The following is a 22322-nucleotide window of genomic DNA, read 5'->3' as shown; positions in this document are numbered from 1 at the left end:
GATGGTAAACCAGGGTAACCTGATGGTGGAAAAGTGGAAATTGTATCTCAGCGCTTGGGGTTTGTGGCATGTTGTATCCACCACCGCACAACAAAAGCTAAGATATTACTGGACAAAGAGGAGCACTGTGTTTGTAACAGCAAAGGCATGTAATCCTGTTCAAATATAGCATGAGTCAGACTCACTTAAATGCCAACATCATCCTATTCCTAGTCTTACTTGCTGTACACTAGCCCAGATCCAGTGTGAACAGAGGTGACTGACAGCACCAGAGAAGATGAAGTCTTATCTTGATTTTGAACTAACTCCTACTTTTAAATCCTGTTAAATGTACTCAAAATAGTTTATCAGCACTAATTAGGATTCTAATGCATCTTTCCAGATCGCAGAAGAAGCCTACAGGAATAACACTGCCTCCACCTATCCTCAGCCCAAGGACCTAGAAGCCTTCATCCGCTCCCAGGTTTACAGCACCGATTATAGCAGCTTTGTGGCTGACTCCTATACCTGGCCAGAAGAAGCCATGAAAGTGAAACTGTAAATATTTAATGAAGAATGACCAAACTAGCAGCAGTTAAAAAACATTAAACTGTTCAGAATGTTTCTGCCTAGGAAGCCTAAGAATAGTTAATTTTTTAAAATGCAGAAAACTTTTTTCTAAATTATGTGGTTAGAAACTCAGATTAAGAGATCATATTAATTATACATGAGAAAATAAAAATTAATCTGAGAAATGTATTTGTGTTGTTTGGGGGTTTTTATTACCATTTACTTTACACTCTAGTTTGACAGATCTTTCTGTTACCAAAATAAGTGGTTGTACCCTGAGTTCAGAGTTCTGTCAAAAATGTCAGTGAGAACTAAAGCAGACAAATGGTACCATGGAAAATTAAGAAATGCATACGATGACTGTTAATCTATTGCAGGTCACAGTGTAATTTGCATAAATTGTCATGCTATTATTTAAAAACAAAATTAAAAAAAACCCAAATCTACTTTAAAAGACAGTAAGTTTAGAATATTTTCCTCCAAAGAAAAGCTTTATTGGTCACTCCTGTGTGGAGTAACAAATATTTTCTAATGAGAACTGAACCTGCAGAACCTTTTGTTCACATCTAAGTAGACAACTTCAATGTTACTGAGCTAAGCTCAAGTCCTGTAAATAGTTAGATTCCATTCCCCAGCAAGATAACTGCTGTTTTGATACGCCAGAAGTGTTTGGCCTAAAGTTCATGGAAGTGCTTGGACTCCATGCTCTTGACAAAAAGGGAGCATCAAAATGCTACGAATAGGCTTCTTTTTGACTAAGCATTTTCTCACAGACATCCGTCAGCTGGCCAGTAGTAGGTTTTCAATGTATTAAACCTAATGAATTCCTGTAGTGTTTGAGGCTAATCTATTTTTAAACACTCATCATATGTGTTAAAGTAGTATTCTTTGTAAAGGACTGCCAAATCACCCAACTGAGGTCTATTAGATTAATAATTATTATGGGGAAAAGAATATATCATTATGGGAGGGCACAAACACATTTTATTAATTCTGAATATTATTCTAAATATTTCTCTTTCTTGCTACAATTTGAATGATCCGGTTAGCTCAATTTCTTCAGTATGGTCTTTAAAATAGTTTTTACAACTTCACTGATAATTCTGCAGGCTGAGTGTGTTCATCCACACACAGATTTCAACTCAAGAGATCTTACTTTTTTCTACCCTTCCCCATCTGTCAACAAGTTATCAGAAGTGATACCTGGCAGTGACCCTTACTCTTCTGCAAAAAAAGTGATTCCCTCTGCAAACCGCAATGGAACCATCCTGGGACACTGCTCGTGACCTGCATTATTCTGGATTCATAATTAGCATTTCCAGAAATAAGTGTCACGAGTCTGTGGTTTTCCTTAGGATACACGATTGGATTGTACCATCTGTGATTGCCTCCTTCAGAAAAAAATGAATGGACAAATCTTGTGCTCAGAATAAAGCTTTCGACAGCTCTAACTCGGAATTGTTTGGCCATCCTCCTGCACAGACTTGCTGACCTACACCGGTGTTGCCTTTCCCATTTCCTTCTGGTTGAAATCTCATGGATAAGGCCTAGTCCTAAACTGGTTTGTTTTGCTACTTTAAAGGAGAAAGTTTATCATTTGGCAACCTCCCAACAGGACTGAATGCAAATTGTTTTATTGTTTCCGAGCCATGAGTATGTGGACTCTGTGCTCATACATCGATGTTCTTAAAAAAAAAACCAAAACAAACAAACCCTGAAGAATTATTAGTTATTACAGCATTATCACTCCAATAAAAATGTAATATACTTTCTGGACAGTTTTGGAAACAAAGTGTACTTGACCATTTCTTCTGGTGTCATGCTATAGAATCATAGAATCATTAAGGTAGGAAAAGACCTCTAGGATCATTAAGTCCAACCTTCAACCAGAGGTATCTCTGCAAAACCAAAAAATGAATTTTAGGTGTCCAGCCCCTCAGCTCTGCCACAGCTGCAGACTGCAGGTCCTGTATTCACCGAGAGCAGAGGCACTTTCTCCCTCATTGCATATTGGGAACCTGTAAAAATATTTTGCCTTACTGTGCTTTTGGCCAAAGCTGTGCTCATACGTACAATATATTCACTGCAATGAGGGAATGTATGTTGACCATCATTCTGAGCAACCAGAAATACTGCCAGCCTCTGCATTTCAATATCTTGCTATTGTGAAAGACGTACTGAAACATTTCCTTGTGTTTTCTTTGAACTCAAATAGTATCTGTTATTTCTGTAGTCGTCAGTTGAGTGTAGCGAAACACAGTCTTTCAAGAGCTGCTATCGAAATGGCATGGTTTTTAGATTCGAATAGCCAAACCTCTACAGTGCAACAGTAAGTCTGCTTTTACTGCTGAGTACCAATTTTCACCTCATGGTGCTCAGTGACAAAGCTGAAGGCGGTAAAAAGTGGTAGCTCTGGAAGGCACAGCTACTGGGGACTTCTGAGTAGCATTCTTCATCTACATAAGGTCCCTTCCAACCCAAACTACTGTATGATATCATACTGATGACATTTAAATATGATCATCCATTATAAACTGGAAGACTGAACTGCAATTTGCTATCAAATACACACTCAGCACACTACCCTATAGAAAAGTGCTGCCTGACAAGCCATTAATATAATTTCCTGTTACAAGCTACTGGAAAATCGTCTCAGTACTAATTTGACATAGAAAAGATCGGTAAAGTTATATGTGCTTTTTTTAATATATACTATAGTTTTTCTCGTTGCAATATTTTTTTACATGCGTTTCCTTATAAAACATAGGGGGAAAAGAGGAAATGCTAAGCTTTGTCTCAGCTTACACATTTTTATTTCCAAGGTGCTTGGCCTAACAATGTGAATGTAAAATGCTGTGAGTTGAGCCGCTGAAAAATTACTGTTAAAATAACCAGATTGTAATGAGATGATAGGAAGAGGACTGCAAAATGGTGGCCTTGGCAGTATAGGTATTACCCAAAGCATATCAGGGATGGGGTCCTGTGGGGTTCTTTCTCCTTCCCGCTCCCTGCCCTTTATTCAAAAGCAAAGCTTGGTCCTGCAGTTGGACACAAGCCTTTGTATTTCATGGATTAGCTGAATGAAGTGAGAGCAGATGCTTCCTGAAGCAGTAAAAGGCAGCGCATGCACAAAGCCATGAAGGTAGCGGTGAGACTTCCTTGAGCTGGGTGTGCTTTTGTATTGGCATCCACATTAATCGTTGCGGCCACTGTGGTATCCCACAACTCTATGCAGAAATTAACTACAGGTCTGCACTGCAGCTCAGTGACGCGCAGCACAGTATAGGTGCATAATTCAGGATACTACAGTGTGGGATATTTATCACCTTGCAAGCACTTTGAGGCGTGGCTCGTAGTGACAAATGCCACTTTCAGGTCTCAGAAAATAAGTAAACACCTCTCAAAAATCAGAACAGAAGCTAAGATTAACTACTTGAACTGTTCTTCTCGTACTTTTAGCAGCTTCCCTTTTCACTGTAGCCATAAGGCACAGTATTTCAATATTAGCATCATCTCTTGGTGGCCAAAATTAGAAGTCCTTACACTGTTTCTCTTATTTGTCTGCAGGCTTGCCTTCGACACCAAATAAAATTTGAAAAATATGTCCACTTTGATGTTGTTTCAGGAATTCTAGGAACTGGCCAAGATCCATGTGATAATCGTTCCTCAGGCCATAGTCACCGTGTGCCTGAAACTGTAGGTCTTCAAAAGCACGAAAGAGACGAAGATTATCGATGCTTCCCTCCATTTCTATGTTCTCCACATGCTTGCATGAAATATGCTTCCAGTTGGGATACCTAATCGCACGCCAAAACTCTTCACAGTTTTCTCGGAGTCCCTCCGCGCAGATCACACCAGGTTTCCCTGTTAGGCAGAAGCCAGTGAGATTTAACTTCTTTGCACAGTCAAAAATCTTCTTCCTCAATTCCTGCCTGTATATGTGATGGCTGTAGATCCACATGCGATGCAATGTTTCTTTAACAACGATTTCTTTTGAAGTGCTTTCAGAAGAGACCTTACTGTTTTCCAAGTAAGGGAGGCTGTTTTCTTTCACCCATTGCACAGCTTCGCATATACGCAGTTCACCTGAATCTAAAGAGCTTATGTGAGAAGCGAGACGAGTGTTGAGCTGCAGCTGTTGCTGCCTGTGCAGCGCATCTGATCTTGCAAAAAGCTGAGGAGCTACCTGAGGATACATATGAGGCAGCAGCACCTGCAATTCCACTTTTACCTTTAAACCAGAACACACACAAAAAGAAAATTAATTCTGCAGCTACTGAAAGGCACGCTAGATTCTTCTTCCCTGTCAAAGGCAGATAATGAGGAGATGTAATTAAAATTGCAACATCCTAAAGACTGGAATTACTTCTTCCGCTTTCCTTTTGTCTGCTCCTTTTTCTTTTGTTGCACCACGCTGGGTCTTCCCCAATATATCTAACGTTTCTGCCGTCTAGAATTAATGCTGTGGTTTGAAAGATGGTACGCAGTTACCCTCTAGGGATATTTCTAGTGCATGTTCTCAGTATGTGCTCTGTGTTGCAGTAAACTACCAGGCTGTCAGAGTCAAGGGGCAAGTGGCTTTTGAGAAGCTTGTCCCTTACCAAATGCACATCTGATCAATGAACTCAGCCCAGTTGCTGGATCTACCCCAGCGAAACAAGGCCAAGGGTTATATGAGAGAGTGTTTATGATTGTACATATTGTATGTAGAGGCATTATTATCATTTTAAGCAAGCATTCACCCTAGCAGAGGAAGCATTTTCAGGATTACAGGGGAAAAAAAGATTTACACGCATTGTAGGCCCAAGGAAACCTCTAGATTATCTTGCCCTGTCTCCTACGAACCACAGGCTGTTGAATTTCTCTTGATTATTCCTACAGTGTCCTAAACCAAAGCACCTCGGTTCTTTGGAAACTGAACCCTGCCTGTGGTCCAAGAGCAGGAGAGGATTCATGTGTCCTCAGTGCTTGAGGCTCTTGTATACTGTGAGGGGACTTTCACTACAGTACACCATCAAATTATTAGTCCTGCAGAGAGAAGTGAACTGCGAAATGACTAATTATCTTTCCAAGTTCTTTGACACTCTGCCATGGAAAAATAAATTCTTCCTGCAGAAGCCCTCCCTACACAGTTCATAAAAGTTCTCTCTGAAGGGTGGTGAAGGGCTGCATTTTAGAAAGATATCCAGTCTTGCACAGAAGTTTCCAAATAATCATGAGGTCACCTCGTTACCCAATAAATTGTTCCGATGTTTAATTATCCTCATTCCTAGGAAAACGCATATACATCTAGTTTGAGTGTGTTGGTTTTCAATTTCCAGTCTTTGCATTATTATATACTCAGACCTACACTAATGGCTATGTTCTCTGTGCAAGTAGTTACATCCCTTAGTTGTCACACGTAACCTGTTCTTCAATAGAATAAACTATTGCAGCTTTGTATACTGTATGTTTAGGGTTTTGCATCGTACTTTATAGTCTTGTTTCATATTAGTGTTTGTGTGACTCTTCTCAATAGGATTATGCCACCTGGGCTATTTTTACATGACCGTATTTCAAATACAGATCAGCAAATGTCAGTAAATGGGGCAAGGGGTGGAAGAGAGAAGTAACAGGATGGTTTTGCTAGAATAACATAAAGTCCAACATACATATTGCCATGACGGGAGTGTTGCCTTTGTAACACACAACTCTCTGTAAACCAGTGAACTAACAACACTCACGTGGACACAACTCTGCCTAAGCTCTTGCGAACACTGCGTGCGCCACTGCTGTCAGTCATCTATCCCTATCTGCCATTCTATTAGCCTTTTTTGCCCAAAGAAAGTTAAAATTCAAATAAATAATGAAAGATAGAGACTTTTGTTACTTTTGGCTTTTGAAACAGCAAACAGAAATTAGGTGGGTTTATTCCCTTTTTTTCAGGGCAGAGGTTTTAAGTGTCTGCACAAGGAGTAAAGAAAATAAAGAAACAAACATGTGAACACATCTAAGTGGAAGTTCTCACCTTTGCCTCCCCTACACCAATAGCGACTGAGTATTCAAGCTGTGGGGGCAGAGCTCCATCAGTGTTCCTCAGGTAGCGCTGCAAGCTGGGCACAGCATCCTCATCCAGATTTATTTCACCTTTTTTGGGAAACATTGAAAGGAGCATTTCCACTTCCAGCAGCTGGAGCTCCAGGCACTCTTGTACAGTGACAGCCATTGCACTGCTCTCCACGCACACCTGGAATGAGAGGCCTGGTTCAGCATTAATCCCTGCAACTGAACAAGCTGGCCTCCGCCTGTCACTGAAATATGGAATAAGTAAGCTCTCTAACACTAGAATGTTAGTATTGGAAAGCAGGCATTACTTTATTGCAGTACTGGGTACATGGGGAATCGCTCCTCCTCACATGCACACCTACCAAAGTTCACTTTGACATTTATACATGACAGTTAACACATCACGCCTATCTAATACATAATCATAGAATCATTAAGCTTGGAAAAGTCCTCTAGGATCAAGCTGAACCGTCAACCCAACACCACCATGCCTCCTAAACAGTGCCCTGAAGTGCAACGTCTACACGTTTTTTAAGCACCTGCAGGGATGGTGACTCCACCCTGGGCAGCCTGTTCCAATGACTGACCACTCTTTCAGTATAGAATTTTTTCTCCGAATATCCAACCTAAACGTCCCCTGGCGCAGCTTGAGGCCATTTCCTCTCGTCCTATTGCTTGTTACTAGGGAGAAGAGACCAACCCCCACCTCGCTACAACCTCCTTTCAGGGAGTTGTAGAGAGTGATAAGGTCTCCCCTCAGCTTTCTCTTCTTCAGACTAAACAACCCCAGCTCCCTCAACCTCTCCTCAGAAGACTTGTTCTCCAGACCCTACACGCTCCAGCACCTCAATGTCATTTTTGTAGTGAGGGACCCAAAACTGCACACAGTATTCAGTCATCGAACTGAGTATCCTCTTCTTCCACTGGCCTGTATTTGATTTGTTTAATTTTAAACCTACAGTGTCATTTTAATTCACTGCACAGAATCAAGGAGTGGGGGGGTGGGGTAGTCCTTTTGTCCCTCAATTGAGTCAGCGGTCACAATCTCCCCCTGGCAGAATTACCTTTTCCCCAGTTACTGGGCTTCGGCAACTGTCCCGTTTTCCAGCGTCTTCTGGGGCCAGATGTTCCCTTTTATCACCACTGGCCGACTTGTGGCCTTCCCTCACCTTCACAACCTGCTTTGTAGCAGGATGTTTTCCACTGCCACTCCTTGAAGTTCTACTGATTTGTATTCCTTTGAGGAAGCACACCTTAGCGAGCACACACTGCCAATACCCTCTCTTCTGGCCTAAGCATTATTTACTCCCTTGTTAAAATTCTCAGGTGTTGGTTTCCACTCCTAACCGTGATCCTTTTTTAACTACTGCTAACTCCCACGATATTCCATTTGATCCAAGAAGAATATGTACGTTTGAGGTACCATGCCGAGAAACGCTGGTACTTTCTAATAGAAGAATTTGCATTAAATACCGGAGGGGGGGGGGGGGCGGGCGAAGGGGACGCGGCGCCGCGGCCGCCACCGCCGGGCCGCGCACGCGCGCCGGCAGCCTCACCTGGGCCACTCAGGTTTCAACCGCCACGGCAGAGGACAGCCGGAGGGAAGGCGGCACGGCTCTTGGTGCCGCCTCTCCGGGGGTGCCGCCGAAGGCGAGGAAGCGGCTCGCAGCCCCCCTCCTCGCCCCGCCTCAACTCACCTCACCTCACCAGAGCCGCCCTCAGCCCAGAGCACAGCCCTTGAGCCCCGGCTCTGACTGACGACCGGGCGTGGCTTGGGTGCCACGTGGCGGCTCCGTGCCCGCCCACCGCGCTGCCATTGGTTGGGCACGGCTTAGGGGCGTGGCGGCGCCGGCTCCGGAAGGGACGCGCGGCGGCGGCGGGTGAGGTGGCGTGTCCGGGGGGTGAGGTGGGTGTGGGGGAGGCGGCGGCGGCGCGTCTGGCGAGGCTCCGGTCCCTGGCGAGCGCGTCCCGAGGCTCTCAGCCGTGGCAAGGAAGGCGGCATGTATCCGGCTTGGTCGGCCCTTCCCGGCCCGACGGCTGTCAGCGCCTCGGGTGCCTGGGGCGGGGTGGGAACCGCGGCGCTGGCGGGGCCGGGGCGGTGGGCCCGCGCAGAGCATCTTAGCAGAGCCGCCCTCCGAGTAAAATATCCGGGTGACACCGCTGGGGGTTTCCCTCTGGCTGCGAGGGCTTAAAGAGAGAGGGCGGGCAGCTTTTGAGCTCGAAAGTTAACGTATGGCGTCACAGCCGCGTGCGCTGAGTGGCCGGTCTCGCGGCGAGAACCGGCTGGCCCCTGGCAGCGGCTTTGTGAGGCTCCCTGGATCCCGCCCGTTGAGAGCCGTGGCTCTCCTCACCTAAATCCCGTCATCCCTTCGCGGTCTCCTGAAAGCCGATCCAGCACCGCCCGTGAGAGCCGTAGCGGGGACGTAGGGGCTCCTTCGCGGATCGCTCTGGCAAAGGTCCCCCTCGCAGTCCCTCCGCGGGATTTGTGGGATACGGACGGTATCCTGTTGACACCGGTTTAAAACACCTGTGGGCTTCAAAATTGAAGTGCAAAGTGTGAAATGAATTATAAAGACTTGATTTCTCTCACTTGTGTCGCTGTTCCTTCTCTAGACATGGATTCTGAAGCACTTAAAAAATACTCGGCGTTGCATCCTAAACCTGCTGGGCTTACTCTTCAGTATGGCACCGCGGGATTTCGCGCCAACGCCGGGCAGCTTGATCATGTCATGTTCCGCATGGGCTTGCTGGCAGTCCTCAGGTCCAAAGCCATCGTATCTACTATTGGTGTCATGGTTACGGCATCTCACAATCCTGAAGTAAGAACAAAACCTTTTCTTTGAAAAGAAAAATAGATGTTAACAGCCTGGTGGAATCAAAGCTCTTGATGGTTCCGAGCCCAGATCCTGAAGGCACTTGGACCTACTTAAAGCACGTGTTTATCCTGCTCCCTGTAAAGATCGTGCCAGTCGTGTTTGAAGTTACTTTTCCCTGTACATAGGGGCATCATTTTCTATCATGTGGAAATGCTGTAATGTAGGAAATTTGTGATGTTGGCAAGCTAGGAGTACCCTTGAGAACTGATGATGCTTTGAGCAAAATCTGCTCGTTTGAAAAATAAAGAGACGCAGCAATTACAAAGCAGGCATTCAGGCTTCTGCTGCTGCGGAGCATTCCGGGTTATTAGAATTTCCCCTTATGTCATTTTAATGTTAAGTGAATTTCATATGAAAATTGTAAGGGGGGAAACGTTACTTAATATAAAATCGTTTAGGTTGGAAAAGACCTTTTAAGATCATCAAGTCCAGCCGTTAACCTCGCACTGCCAAGTCTAGCACTAAACGATCTTTTGAGTACCTCCAGGGATGGTGACTCAACCGCTTCCCTGGGCAGCCTGTTCCAATGCTTGAGAACCCTTTCAGTGAAGACATTTTTCCTAGTATTAATTCTAAACCTCTCCTGGCACAGCTGGTTACAGCTGGTTACATTACTCTTTTGGGCTTATTAGAGGTATAAATAAACAGCTACGCTATTGCCTCCCAGAGGTGCTCCACATTTAAAGAAGCAATGTGATTGACCCATGTGTTGGCTGTCTTCAAAGAGATTTTCCCACCTTTAGACTTAGTACTTTTGTTCTGTTTTCCTCTAAGGAAGATAATGGTGTAAAGCTGGTTGATCCTCTTGGTGAAATGCTGCACCCTTCCTGGGAAGAGTATGCCACGCAACTAGCAAATGCAGAGGAGCGAGAATTACAGAAAATAATAACCGAGATCTGCCAAAAAGCAGCAGTGAACCAGCACAAAGACGCTTCTGTTTTTATTGGTAGAGACACCAGGTAATTACAAAATGCTGTAGATGTCTGCTGCTTTTATGGAAGTGCCAATGTTTTGTTTGTGGGTGCTTTTGGATGTTTAGCCCTCTGCTGCCAGATGATGCTTATTTTTTCATGCCTAGTCTGGTACCTCTTAAAGTAATTTATGATTATAGCAATAAACAAGAATTTTGCAACGCTATTCCTATATTAGCTTCCCTGATAGTTTTGAGGACTTACTAGCACTGATTCTGAATGGGATGCTTTATTGTGGGTTTGGGTTTTTTTTCCTTTTTTGTGGGTACCACATGATGTCCACATGTGTTCAGTGGTTTACTTGCCTTTGCAGTTCTCTGGGGTGGTGGCTTTCAAACTTTTATGTTGAGAGGCCTCTACAATAGAAAAAGGTACGGATTTCTTAATATTGAATCTGAGTCTACTGGCAGGAAGTTTGTAGAGTCTTCTTTCACCTGTGATTCCTTTCAGAGCCCACACATAAATGTCTTCTGCAAAGGTTGTCACCTGTATTTGTTGTTTTCCAGGCCAAGCAGCGAGAAACTTTCACAGTCAGTAATAGACGGTATCTCCGTTCTAGGCGGTCAGTACCATGGTATGTTGTGCTTTTGCAATTGTAGCCTGAGTTCAAGTTTTTGTGTAAATATGACTCTGTTATGTAGACCTAAAGCAGTAGCTCAGATGCTGTTTCCATTTTTGCCTTATAAAGATATTCTTTCAGGATATGGCTTTAATGCAAGGTGGGGGGGGGCTATCTTTTCTTGACAGAACTTGAAAAATTTGATGTGGGTTTCCTGCACTGCATTTGTCTGTTTTATTGTCGATTAGCAAGTACTGTACAACTTTTAAGGAGGGATTGTTTTAGTATTCTATTCCTGAATGTTGTGCCTTTTATTTTATTCTAGATTATGGTCTGGTGACGACACCTCAGCTACATTACCTGGTCTGCTGTCAAAACACCCAAGGGCAGTATGGGAAAGCAACGCTGGAAGGTTATTATGAAAAACTATCCAAAGCTTTTATGGAACTGATAAAACAGGTGAATGCTGGGCATTGCCTTCCTCATGCAAATATACAAAATTAATAACTTCTGCTTGTTAGCCTGTTCGGGTCTGAAGTTTCAAATTTGGCATGCCTCTAGGTGTGGTTTCACTAGGGTATGAGTTCACTTTGCCCCTTCTTCCTTTGTGTTAAGTCTACCTGCCCCGGAGAGAGTCAGAGGCACCTGAAGATTGACTGTGCCAATGGAATAGGAGCCCTGAAACTATCAGAAATGGAGCCCTACTTTCCAAAGGAGGTATTAATTCTCCTATATAATGATGGAACCAAGGGGAAACTCAATCACTTATGTGGTGCAGATTATGTAAAAGTTCACCAGAAGCCACCTAGAGGTACGTAGTCGGTAATTTTCTGTCCTTTTGCCTCTTCCCCAGATCTGAAACCGCAGTGTCTACCAATGGCCTGTCATCTTTGGGCAAGCTGAGCTCCCCTGCCTCTCACTAAGTGACTGCATAAATGGTTCTGCTTGCGCAATGGAAAGAGAGAATCTATGGCTGGTTTTGGCACATCCCTAGTTTATTTTAGTCTGAAATGTGTGGAGGAGTACAGTATGTCTCCAACTAGCTGAAACGTGTGTAACAATCCGGTCAGAATGTTAAGCTGGTAGAGTCCAAAGATCCATCGGGACTGGCTTACTTTTTATTTACTTTACTTCCCTTTGTGTTATCAGGAAAGACTTACATTGTGGGCTGTGGTTGCAGACACTTTTCTGGGTTCCTGAGGGAGAGCTGGGATAATTAACAGCTTGGTGCCAGTAGACTGGCTGACTGACATAAACCAGTAAGGAAATGATTTGATCCAATTTTCTGCAAAGTGCATGAGAGAAAATCCCTGAATTAGGGGACCAGGCTAGTTTGGATATTAGATTATTTAAGGCTAAACTGGGCTGTCTGTTTGACAACTGCACCCTCGCTGCAACTGCTGGCCAAGTCAAAAAACCGAGGTACGGTGTCCTTTCCCCCTTGCCACGCTGCTTCGGTGCTGGATAAATGTAGAATGGGGAGCAGCACAGTGTCACATCTGGATCCTGCCCTTAACTGCGACTGAGGGGAGACTCCTTGGTTGTTTCTGTGCAAAGATGTGCTCTGAGAAGAAAAAGTGGTTTCATAATCAGTTGCTGAAATGAACTATTTGATTTCTCTGAAGTGTTAAGCAGTAACAGCTTCCTGTTTAAAGTCGTAGGGAGTCTCAACTGGTTAAATGTTGCAGTTGCCACTCTCTCGTGCTTTAGCTTGAGGATCTCAATGGCAGTGGGACATATTGTCCTTCATCACTGTAGGCATGCAGGAGGAGAAACAGGCAAGTTTTGGGGGATAGTCTCCTGTGGTCTGAAAGACAAGGTGTCAGCAGTGTGGGCCAGTTTTCCTGTCTGCTTGTGTACTAAAATGTGATTTTTCACGAAGGGGTTATGGGATGCAGTGTGTCCTTTGGAGCTCCCTGCTGAGTTCCTGATGGACTCTGATATCAGCCTAGGGAATGGCCAGCTGCGGAATTTCTGAGAAATGGACTCTGAGGTTAATGTGAGGAAGGGTCTTGGCCATCATCATAGAGAAAAGCAAGATGTATGATCATATAATGGCTTGGGTTGGAAGGGACCTTTAAAGGTCATCTACTCCGATGCCCCTGCAATCAGCAGGGACATCTTCAACTAGATCAGGTTGCTCAGAGCCCCATCCAACCTGACCTTGAATGTTTCCAGGGATGGGGCATCCACAACCTCTCTGGGCAACCTGTGCCAGAGTTTCACCACCCTCTCTGTAAAAAATTTCTTCCGTATATCTAGCCTAAATCTACCCTCCTTTAAACTGAAGCCATTACCCCTTGTCCTGTCTCAACAGGCCTTGCTCTTGCTAAAGAGGTTGTCCCCATCTTTCCTATAGTCCCCCTTTAAATACAGAAAGGTCACAATAAGGTCTCCCTGGAGCCTTCTCTTCTCCAGGCTGAACAACCCCAACTCTCTCAGCCTTTCCTCGTAGGAGAGGTGCAGCAGCTCTCAGATAATTTTTGTGGCCCTCTTCTGGCCCTGCTCCAACAGGTCCGTGTCCTTCTTGTGCTGAGAGCTCCAGAGCTGGACACAGGACTCCAGATGGGGTCTCACCAGAACAAAGTAGAGGAGCAGAATCATCTCCCTCAACCTGCTGGCCACGCTTCTTTTGATGCAGCCTGGGGTATGGTTGGCCGCCTGGGCTGCAAGTGCACATTGTTGGCTCATGTCCAGCTTTTCCTCCACCAGTACCCCAAATCCTCCTCAGCAGGGCTGCTCTCAATCCCCCAGCCTGTACTTATACTGGGGGTTGCCTCAACCCAGGTGCAGGACCTTGCACTTGGCCTTGTTGAACCTCATGAGGTTCTCACAGGCCCACCTCTCCGGCTTGTCCAGGTGTCTTTGGATGGCATCCCATCCTTCTGGTGTGTCAACTTCAGTGCTTAGCTTGGTGTCACCTGCAAACCTGCTGAGGGTGCACTCGATCCCACTGTCTTTGACATTGATGAAGATATTAAACACCACTTGTCACTGGTTTCCATCTGGACATCGAGCCATTGACTACTACCCTCTGGATGTGACCATCCAAAGAAGTTCCTCATCCACTGAACAGTCCACCCATCAAATCTGTATCTCCCCAGTTTAGAGAGAAGGATGTTGTGGGGGACCATGTCAGTGGCCTTAATAGAAATCGAGATAGATGACATCCATAGCTCTTCTCTTGTCCACTGATTTAGTCACTCCATCACAGAAGTCCTGGTCAGGCAGGACTTGCCGTTGGTGAAGCCGTGCTGGCTGCCTCAGATCACCTCCCTGTCCTCCATGTGCCTTAGCGTAGCTTCTAGGAGGATCTGTTCCATGATCTTCCCAGGCACAGAGGCGAGAGACTTTAATATACCTTAATAAAAGAGCAGCTCATTTTTGCATGGCATCGCTGTGTCAGGCAGTGGCTGTTTCCTGGCTAGTTTTCTATTGGCGCTGAGCCTGCAAAGTTTTTGAGGCAGGTACTCCTTAGCCATTTTATACATTGTTTTGTATAAATTGAATGTCAAGCAAACTAAATGTGAGGTGTTTTATAGCCCACCGATCCGCTTGTGTGGTTTTTGTACAACTGAGAAATCTTGGTGGTGGTTGCTTTGGAGTGGGGTTGTTTTTTCAGTGGTAGGATTTGTGCCATTTCCCGCTGTAATTGCAGGTTGGGGATGGCTTAGCTGGCATGGTGTGCACGCTTGTCTTGCATTAGGAAAGCGTGTCTCCTCTGTGAAAGGAGGCAAAGAGGAGGTGCAGGTCTGCCAAGCAGGAGCATAGTAAGATTAAACAGGCTGGAAATACTTCCTCCAGAAAAGTGTTTTTGATGCAAGGGAAAAATTGTTAATTCCTGTGTGTCTTGGAGGGTGAAGTATGTAGTAGTGTTACACCAAGAGCGTGCAGCGGACCTGCCATGTGCCAGGAAATGCAGGTGACATGGCTCTGGAGCCCTCCTCTGCCCCAGGGTGGTTTGCCTCTGTGCCCAGGGGCACGGTGCGTGCTGCGGCCCCGCACAGGGGAGTGGTAAGGGAGGGCTGGGTGAGCGCCCCGTGCCCAGCCAAGGTCAGCCAGCTGCTGCTCACTGGTTCGGGCTCCTGCCCCGGCATCGGGCAGGCTCCGGGCGTCACTCCACAAACGCTGTCTCACCATGCCGTGCTGGGGGGAAGGCGATTCGCCTCCGGCTGCGGGTGCTGTCCGCGACTCGGATGCGCTCTGTGGTGACTGAGTGCGTGGTAAGGGGGTGGGTGTTCTGCTGCTGCGAGGTTTTTGTCCTTGTGCCGTAGCTGACATTCAGTGCCTAGGTCCAAAATTTAGAGATGTGACTCCACACAGTAGTTCTGGAGCTGATTTTCATACACATCTGGGGAGGAGGTGTAGCATAATAAATGTTTAGAGACCCTGCATTTTTTATATTAGTGTTTACGTTTTTTGATCTGACGTTCTCAGCTGTGATTCAATACAGCTTTGCTGTTGCAAGCTTCCTGGTAAAAGCAATGTCTGTTTCAGAGCATCAGTTTTGTTTGTGTCTGCACAGAGCTAATTTTTGCATGAGATCCATGCTGGGACTAATTTAAATATTTTGTATCTTTTTCTCTCTCTAACCTGCTTTTATAACTGTGTGCCCTAGGGCTAGACATGAAGCCCAATGAGAGATGCTGCTCATTTGATGGCGATGCAGATAGAATTGTTTATTACTATAAGGACGCAACTGGCCATTTTCACCTAATCGATGGAGATAAAATAGCAACTTTAATTAGTATCTTCCTTAAAGAACTTCTTGCCAAGGTAATTTTAACATATGAAATGAATGCTGATGCTTTAAAGTGTAAAGTATTCTAAAGAAGCTGTGCTAGTCTGTGCGTAGGTGGTCTCTACATCTCTATATCTGCCAAAAGTGAACCCAGTCTTTAAAGAGATCAGTGCTGCACCTCACTGGTGTGGCCAAAATGTTACTTTTACAAGGATGTGACTCCCACATTCCAAACAAAAATCTGAGCATGGATATTTTAACCTGGAACCTTTTCTTAGTGGGGGAGAACTTTCCCAGTGTCAGTGTACAAAGTATTGATATTCCATTCTTTTTGTTTTGGTAGCTTTCATTAATTTGTCATGACTTCTGGGTTCAGTCCTTCCCTCAGCATTTCTGTGAAGCTTTATGTAGGTTAGTCATTCCATTTGTGTGGGAACTTGGTTGTGGCGGTCAAGGGGTTTTTGTGTCATTGTTCCAAAAGCACTGTCTCCCAAGTAGCATCCTTCCCATCCCGCCCCCCAGGGGATGTAGAGAAAAAGCTTTTCTTTTTTCAGAAGTCCTCTTAGACTTGGTGTCTATGATGCTAAACCTAGACGAGTTATCCTGGTTTTGTTTTCTTAGAGACCAGCTCATTTCTTACACTGTAGCAGAGATGCTGTCCAGCAAGGCGGACGTGCGCGTGCCGCCAGCCTTTGCTTGTTTTGCACTGGAAGCTTTGGCTTTACTGCTTGTGTATGCGGCCTGATGTAAGGCCATGGGTCTGGCCAGCGCACTGAGCTTGCGGAGTCTGAAAAAGGGTTTGGAAAGCCTACACAGGTCCCTTCCGTGGAGACCGGCTTCAAGCCAGCCACAAAAGCTGTGCTATACAAAGGCTTAAATAGAATTTGCACTGTCTTAAACGTACAGAAGTTCTCTGTGAGCTGGTTGCTTCCTCTGATGCCCAGGAGTTTTAAGTGTCTGTAGGAGAACATATGGTTAAGAATTCTTATCCTACATCTCTGGCTATGTGCCTATCGGACAGTAAAACACTTTGCTTCTTGGATTGCTCAGGTGGGACAGACTTTAGAGATGGCAGTGGTACAAACAGCATATGCCAACGGGAGTTCAACACGCTACCTTGAGGAAACACTGAAGGTATTCTCCAGGTTTTGGGGTGTTTTTTTTTTTCCTGGTTGTTTTATGTAAATGTTATTTGCTGCAAATCTGTTTACTTCTAAAATAAATGCTACTGTAACAGGATTGCTAGGAAAACTTAAACTAGGCTAAAATAAATGACTCTTTCAAGCCTGTAATAGCCACTAAGTTCTTGGTGGTAAAGGAGATGCAAAGGAGCAAAGCTGAAAAAATTCTAGTCAGCATTTACTAGTTTAAAAAGAAGCTTGGCAAAAGTTAAACAAAATCCTTTGTTACTTCTGGAATAAGTTGAGGAGTTTATGGCTTTGCAACTGAGCCGGTAAAGGCTCCTTGATATTTTGACAGTGGTTGGTTCACTTTCTGTAACAGGCTAAATGGTGTTTGCTATGGAAATGGGGCTTACGATTGGCTGGCAAAAATTGAGCTAAGGTATTACGTCAATTTGGATAGAAATCTGGTATGTTCCCTGAAACCAGAACATTAATGTGTGTTTTCTTGGTTTGGGGTTTTGTTGTGGTGTTTTCTGGGGTAGGCATTTTTGTATGTTGGGTCTCATTTTTTTTAAATCAGCCTTTACTTCCACTCAGATAAATTCTTTTTAATCAGGCCTGCAGAAGTAGTGCATAATATTAGCTCTGGGGAGTCAGTAGCTGTGAAACATGGGTTGGTTTGTAACAGTCTACCCAGGTTGGTACTCGGTTTCTGGGACTCCACCTGCAGCTCCCATCTGTTGAAGAGAGCCCATAACACTGTCTCCCTTCTCTGGTATCCTTGGGCTGCAGGTACCTGTTCACTGTGTCAAAACAGGAGTGAAACACTTGCATCACAAGGCCCAGGAGTTTGATGTTGGCGTTTATTTTGAGGCAAACGGACATGGTACAGTAAGTACAAGCATGTAATGCATACGATCAGCCAATAAGTACACAAATTTAGTTGGATTAGCTTGAGAAAGAGGTCTTTTCACTCTCTGCTTACATCTATAAGCAAGACTTCTCTTTGCTTGCTTGAGAACAGACTTGTTCCCCCCTTCTATTTTTATTGCTACCACCTCCTCTGTGTTTTGTGTCGAGATTGGAAATCACAGTAGAAAACACTGATGGTTGTTTGGGCTTAAATGGTAAAAGGTTTCTCTTCATTGCTGCAGGTATCCTAGTTTGTGATATGGGCTGATCTCAACAAGCTCTCTTTTTTATTCTAGGTATTATTTAGTAAAGCTGCTGAAACTAAAATAAGACAACTGGCAAAAGAGGAGAAAGATGATGGAAAAAGAGAAGCAGCAAAGGTGCTTGCAAACATGATTGACCTGATTAATCAGGTAAAAACTGAGAAACAAATCGCTGTGGTGACAGCCATGGGATAACCCTGTTTGTGAGAACCTGCTGGGCTGCTGCCAGGGACTGCTGCGGCTGGGTGCTGCGACAAAAGGCGCCAAGAAGAAAAGGGCAGGAACAGTCGTCTTTAGAAAGACGTAATGCTTTCTCACAAGTGGATGCAGAATGCTTTTATCTGGAGCAGTCTTCTGGGTTCAGGACCGGAAGGGGAGGACATGGGAACCTAGTGACGGGATCTGACTTGTTCATGATGCAATAGCAAGTAATCTTTTATCTGATGCTTTTCACAAACCTGTACGGTACGGGAGGACGGGGCTTTAAGCCCTTACTGCCCTTTTTAGGAGAGGTGAGGACTAGCACTTGCCCTTGCCAGAGCTATAGCCATGTGCCGCCGTTCTCCTTGCCATGGGGTCAGCGTGCTAAGGGGATAAAAATAAAACCACCACATCCCTCCAACAAACCAACCCCAACTACCTAGGCTGAGGCAAGTCAGCCTGGCTGCATTTTCACTCCCTTCAGGTGGAAGCTCACTGATCAAATCACACCTTCATTTCTTCACTGTTGACTTCTCTGGTATTTCTTCCCTTCCCCCTCTGCTATTTACAGACTGTCGGTGATGCTGTCTCAGACATGTTGGTTATTGAAGCAATCCTGGCTTTGAAAGGTCTGACTGTGGAACAGTGGGACACCATCTACACTGATCTTCCCAATCGGCTGCTCAAAGTGCAGGTGAGTTAAGGCACTGGCTCAGGTTTCAGTAGTCTCTTGGAACCCTGCTGTGAGCAGCTCTTGCCTGCATATATTTAGATAAGCCTTAAAATAAAGCTGAACCAGCCTCCCCAAAGGGCAGAAGTGTAGGCCAAACAAGCTGTGAAACAACCCAGAGAAGGGGCCAGAATTTCACTTGGACTAAAATTAAAATATGACTTATACAAATGATGAAATAATAGCCAACTATGTTAAATGGAAAAATCTGACCGAAAACTGATGAAATTTTAACTTAAGAAGAAAGATTTCTAACTTTCAAGATAGAATAATACTGGATTTTTCTCACTGGGCCTTGACTATTCAAGATCTCACTTCTTTAACCTCTTCAACATTCAGACAAAGAGCTTGAGCAGAACAGGCTCCCATGTGGTAGCATTCTGTTAGACACAGCAAGGGAGCTCTGGGTTCTAAATTAACTGGAGGAGAGAGTTGAAGCTTTCTGACCAACTGGGAGAAGCTGCGGCTTTTGTTCAGAGGTTGACCAAGGAGGCATGTTCAGAACTCATCCTCTTTCCCACCCAAGCAGCTGAGTCCCATCAGGACTTGGTTAATCTGTGCTGAGCAGTAGCTGGGCAGAGATCCTAGGGAGCCCAGCATGTTTGAGTTAAGCAGGGAACTCTCAAGTTGAGCTCTTCTTCAGGCAGTGGAACACATCAAAACCTGAAGTTCTGTCTTACCTGTGACCTTTTTCATTCTGCTCTCATCATACAGCTCCAGCACACAAATAAATTGTTTATGTCTGATGCTGCAGGTTGCAGACAGGCGAGTTATTGACACAACGGATGCAGAAAGGCGTGCAGTTACACCTCTGGGACTACAAGAGAAAATCGATGCGCTTGTGAAGAAGTACAAGTTGTCACGAGCATTTGTCCGTCCATCAGGAACAGAAGATGTAGTTAGAATATACGCTGAGGCAGACACACAGGTCAGAGCTTAAATGACGCATATATAAGGTGGATTTGCTTGTGTTAAACAATCTTCTGCTTAGCCGTGGGTGATGGAAGATGTTTACATACTGGTCATTTAATCACGCTTAACAGGTGCTACATTTGGAAAAAGCCTGTAGCTATCACAAAAAGTCTCTTTGGATTTTTCTCTTATTTATAAGAGTGATGTTTAATGTTCTCAATGTTTATCTTTTGCTTTTAAAGTTAAATGATTATGAAGTCAAATTTGACACTAGATGATTTTGAAAAGACAATCAGCCTTCTGAGTACTCAGGGTTAAGAAGAACATTACCAAAGCAGCCAGGAACTGTGCAATTTCATAAGAGACAAAATAAAATAAACAAAACAAAACCTGTGGCTGCTGTTAAGAATTAATCCACAGGTGAACTTAAAGTTGACAGCAAAAGCTGTGGTCCTGCTGTTCTCCTCTTGCATGCTCCTACCCACTTCTTCCTGCCAGTGTGACCATAGGGGCAGAAGATACCTCAGAATGATGGAGCAATAGCGGGAACACAGCATTTGCAGGAAAATGCCTTAATATCATGTATTTGCTCTAACCTTCTCATGCTGACACCAATGTAACTAACTTTTAAATCATTCCACAGGAGAACGCAGATGCCCTCGCCCATGAAGTAAGCCTGGCTGTTTACAACCTTGCTGGTGGAAAGGGAGCACCGCCCCAGCCTCTATAACAAATGATACAACTGCAGCTAAATTTTATAACTTGACTTATTCTTTTAATATTACTTTGTTTACCATTTGCTAGCAAGGATATATCCAACCCTTCCTGAGAGTAGCAAGGATTAATCAGAACTGAGTGGAATATTATTCTGCTTATTCTTTACCTCTGTTAGCAACTTACCTCTTATTAAAGAGGCTCTTGCTGCTGAATGTTTTCTCCACCTCCCCCAGGTTTGTCTAGCTTCTGAAGCTGAAGTAACTTAGAGGTGACTCACTTCTGACAGTCAGCAGCCTGATCATGCCCAGGAGGAGTTCTGCCCCCTCCCAGCTTATTTCATAGGTTATCATCATGCTGTGCCTGAAGTCCACCTCCCGCACCCTCAGCGCACTTGCAGTAGCTGTGTTTGACTCGAGCTCTGTGGCTGCGCGTGCAGTAGCGGCAGTACAGCACACTGCTGAGGAAACATCATCTCCCACCTCCCCACAGCAACTGAATCAGCTGTGGGCAAACGGTAGAAGGCAGAGGCTGTCACTGGTCTTGAGATTCAGCTCACCTCTGTTCAAGGGGAAACAATATAATGAAAAAGAGCATTTGCAAATAACATTATTGCAATAATATTATCTTCATTAGATACTTTTGACATTATAAATACTATTATTGCTTTCTAAGCAACACTTTAATCACTCTCATGAGGGAAGGGACAGAGACAAGTTTGTCTTCTGTGGCCCTTCTACTCCCCAGCAGTGTGAAGGGGCTGAAATGTTTTCAATACACAAGTATCCACATATTTCAGTTCAGGGTAGGTACCTCTGACACACTTTTTCCACTGTAGTCCTATATTAACTCCTGGCATGATGGCACTTTCTGGATTGCCGAATAAGCACAAGTTCCAATGGATCAATAAAAAAAGACAAAAATAAACTGGAAACAAATTGAAAAAAGGTGCACTTTGTATTTTTTCAGGTTTTTTTTTTTAAAGACAGAACTCAAGACAACAAAACATGTACTGTAAATAGTAGGCACCATAATCAATATGAGCCACCAATAATTAAACTTGATTCAGGCCACATCCAGAACTTCTCTTATTTACAAATATTTAACTTAAATACAACATTAAGTATTTCATTACATACAAAGTAAGAAAAGAATACTATACAGCTGGGAAAGATACAGTATTTCATTTCAACAGTTACATTACACATAAGCTGAATGGTACCGGTTTGGTTCACGTTTTTATGACACCTTCAAGAAAATCCTTCTCGACCATTTCTTCTATCTTTTGTCTTGCTTTGCTGGAGAAGGTCTTGAGGTTCTCCATTTTTATGTCCTTACTCGGAAAACAGTTGGGGTAAAGGACAGGGCTCCCTGAGTGTCCCACACATCTGCTCGTGACTTTGCTGTTAAAAACTTGGCTGAGTACATTGAAGAAAGGCAAAAGCTGCTCAATGCTGCGAACAGTGTAGATGGTTAAAAGCAAGTGACCTGGTTCCCAACTTAGTGTTTTCCCTGAGCTGTCTTCCTCTGGGTTTTTCTGTGAATAGAAATAAAAGAGAAATAATACAAGACAAAACAGAAAAAGAGAAGGTAAAAATAAGACTGATGCCAAGTAAAATGTTTTTCCATATTCCAAAAATATTTGTCCTAGCACCGAAATGCATCTATGCTCGAGCGCAGTTTGACGCAACCTCCTGCTCCTCTCCTCACAGCGCTTTGCAGCAG

At 44.3% G+C, this 22322-nt stretch overlaps 4 protein-coding genes across 17 annotated transcripts in view; 2 read left to right on the top strand and 2 right to left on the bottom strand.

The window, feature by feature from the left end:
* ME1 (malic enzyme 1) overlaps positions 1-738 on the top strand; it is a 184057-nt gene extending 183319 nt beyond the window's left edge. Inside the window, exon 14 of the mRNA XM_075087175.1 lies at positions 383-738. Coding sequence (XP_074943276.1) covers positions 383-541 — 159 coding nt within the window. The 3' untranslated portion in view covers positions 542-738. The remainder of the gene's footprint in view (positions 1-382) is intronic.
* A 2-nt stretch (positions 739-740) lies between these two features.
* On the bottom strand, positions 741-8353 carry RWDD2A (RWD domain containing 2A). Of its 6 annotated transcripts, none has more exons than XM_075087186.1 (3): positions 8292-8353; positions 6557-6789; positions 741-4780 (listed from the first exon to the last, which is right to left on the bottom strand). In XM_075087186.1, exons 2-3 carry the CDS (start codon positions 6752-6754, stop codon positions 4103-4105), a joined length of 876 nt encoding a protein of 291 aa, XP_074943287.1. In that variant the 5' UTR covers positions 6755-6789; positions 8292-8353; the 3' UTR covers positions 741-4102. The 6 variants fall into 6 exon arrangements, with proteins under 6 accessions (XP_074943287.1, XP_074943283.1, XP_074943282.1 ...); XM_075087182.1 differs by having other exon boundaries at positions 8151-8350; XM_075087181.1 differs by having other exon boundaries at positions 6557-6775; positions 8151-8350.
* Positions 8354-8394: 41 nt separating this feature from the next.
* Positions 8395-21545, top strand: PGM3 (phosphoglucomutase 3). 4 transcript variants are annotated; one of them, XM_075087176.1, is made up of 13 exons: positions 8395-8474; positions 9208-9413; positions 10245-10429; positions 10948-11015; positions 11326-11459; positions 11616-11811; positions 15619-15776; positions 16792-16875; positions 17658-17756; positions 18074-18190; positions 18813-18935; positions 19726-19899; positions 20527-21545. In XM_075087176.1, exons 2-13 carry the CDS (start codon positions 9210-9212, stop codon positions 20611-20613), a joined length of 1629 nt encoding a protein of 542 aa, XP_074943277.1. In that variant the 5' UTR covers positions 8395-8474; positions 9208-9209; the 3' UTR covers positions 20614-21545. The 4 variants fall into 4 exon arrangements, with proteins under 4 accessions (XP_074943277.1, XP_074943278.1, XP_074943279.1 ...); XM_075087177.1 differs by having other exon boundaries at positions 8440-8500; XM_075087178.1 differs by having other exon boundaries at positions 8445-8592.
* The window catches only part of DOP1A (DOP1 leucine zipper like protein A), a 68204-nt gene continuing 67420 nt past the window's right edge, over positions 21539-22322 (bottom strand). For all 6 annotated transcript variants that reach the window (XR_012659568.1, XM_075087173.1, XM_075087169.1 and 3 more), the window contains one exon: positions 21539-22134. Coding sequence is in view for 5 of the 6 variants with exons in the window: in XM_075087173.1 (XP_074943274.1) it covers positions 21829-22134 (306 nt within the window). In the remaining variant the exon portion in view is untranslated. The remainder of the gene's footprint in view (positions 22135-22322) is intronic.

This window comes from Phalacrocorax aristotelis, chromosome 3 (assembly GCF_949628215.1).
Source record: "Phalacrocorax aristotelis chromosome 3, bGulAri2.1, whole genome shotgun sequence".
NCBI lineage: Eukaryota > Metazoa > Chordata > Aves > Suliformes > Phalacrocoracidae > Phalacrocorax > Phalacrocorax aristotelis.
Note: the sequence above shows the minus strand (reverse complement) of the source record. Positions and strands in the feature narration are given on the sequence as shown.

Coding starts and splice junctions, on each gene's coding strand:
- PGM3 (XM_075087176.1), top strand. CDS start 9,210: ATGGATTCTGAAGCACTTAAAAAATACTCGGCGTTGCATCCTAAACCT. Junction 16,876..17,657: donor ACCTTGAGGAAACACTGAAG/GTATTCTCCAGG, acceptor CTTGGGCTGCAG/GTACCTGTTCACTGTGTCAA. Junction 19,900..20,526: donor ACGCTGAGGCAGACACACAG/GTCAGAGCTTAA, acceptor ATCATTCCACAG/GAGAACGCAGATGCCCTCGC.
- RWDD2A (XM_075087180.1), bottom strand. CDS start 8,060: ATGCAAATTCTTCTATTAGAAAGTACCAGCGTTTCTCGGCATGGTACC. Junction 6,776..8,006: donor CTCGGCATGGTACCTCAAAC/GTACATATTCTT, acceptor CTCTCATTCCAG/GTGTGCGTGGAGAGCAGTGC. Junction 4,781..6,556: donor TTGGTGTAGGGGAGGCAAAG/GTGAGAACTTCC, acceptor TCTGGTTTAAAG/GTAAAAGTGGAATTGCAGGT.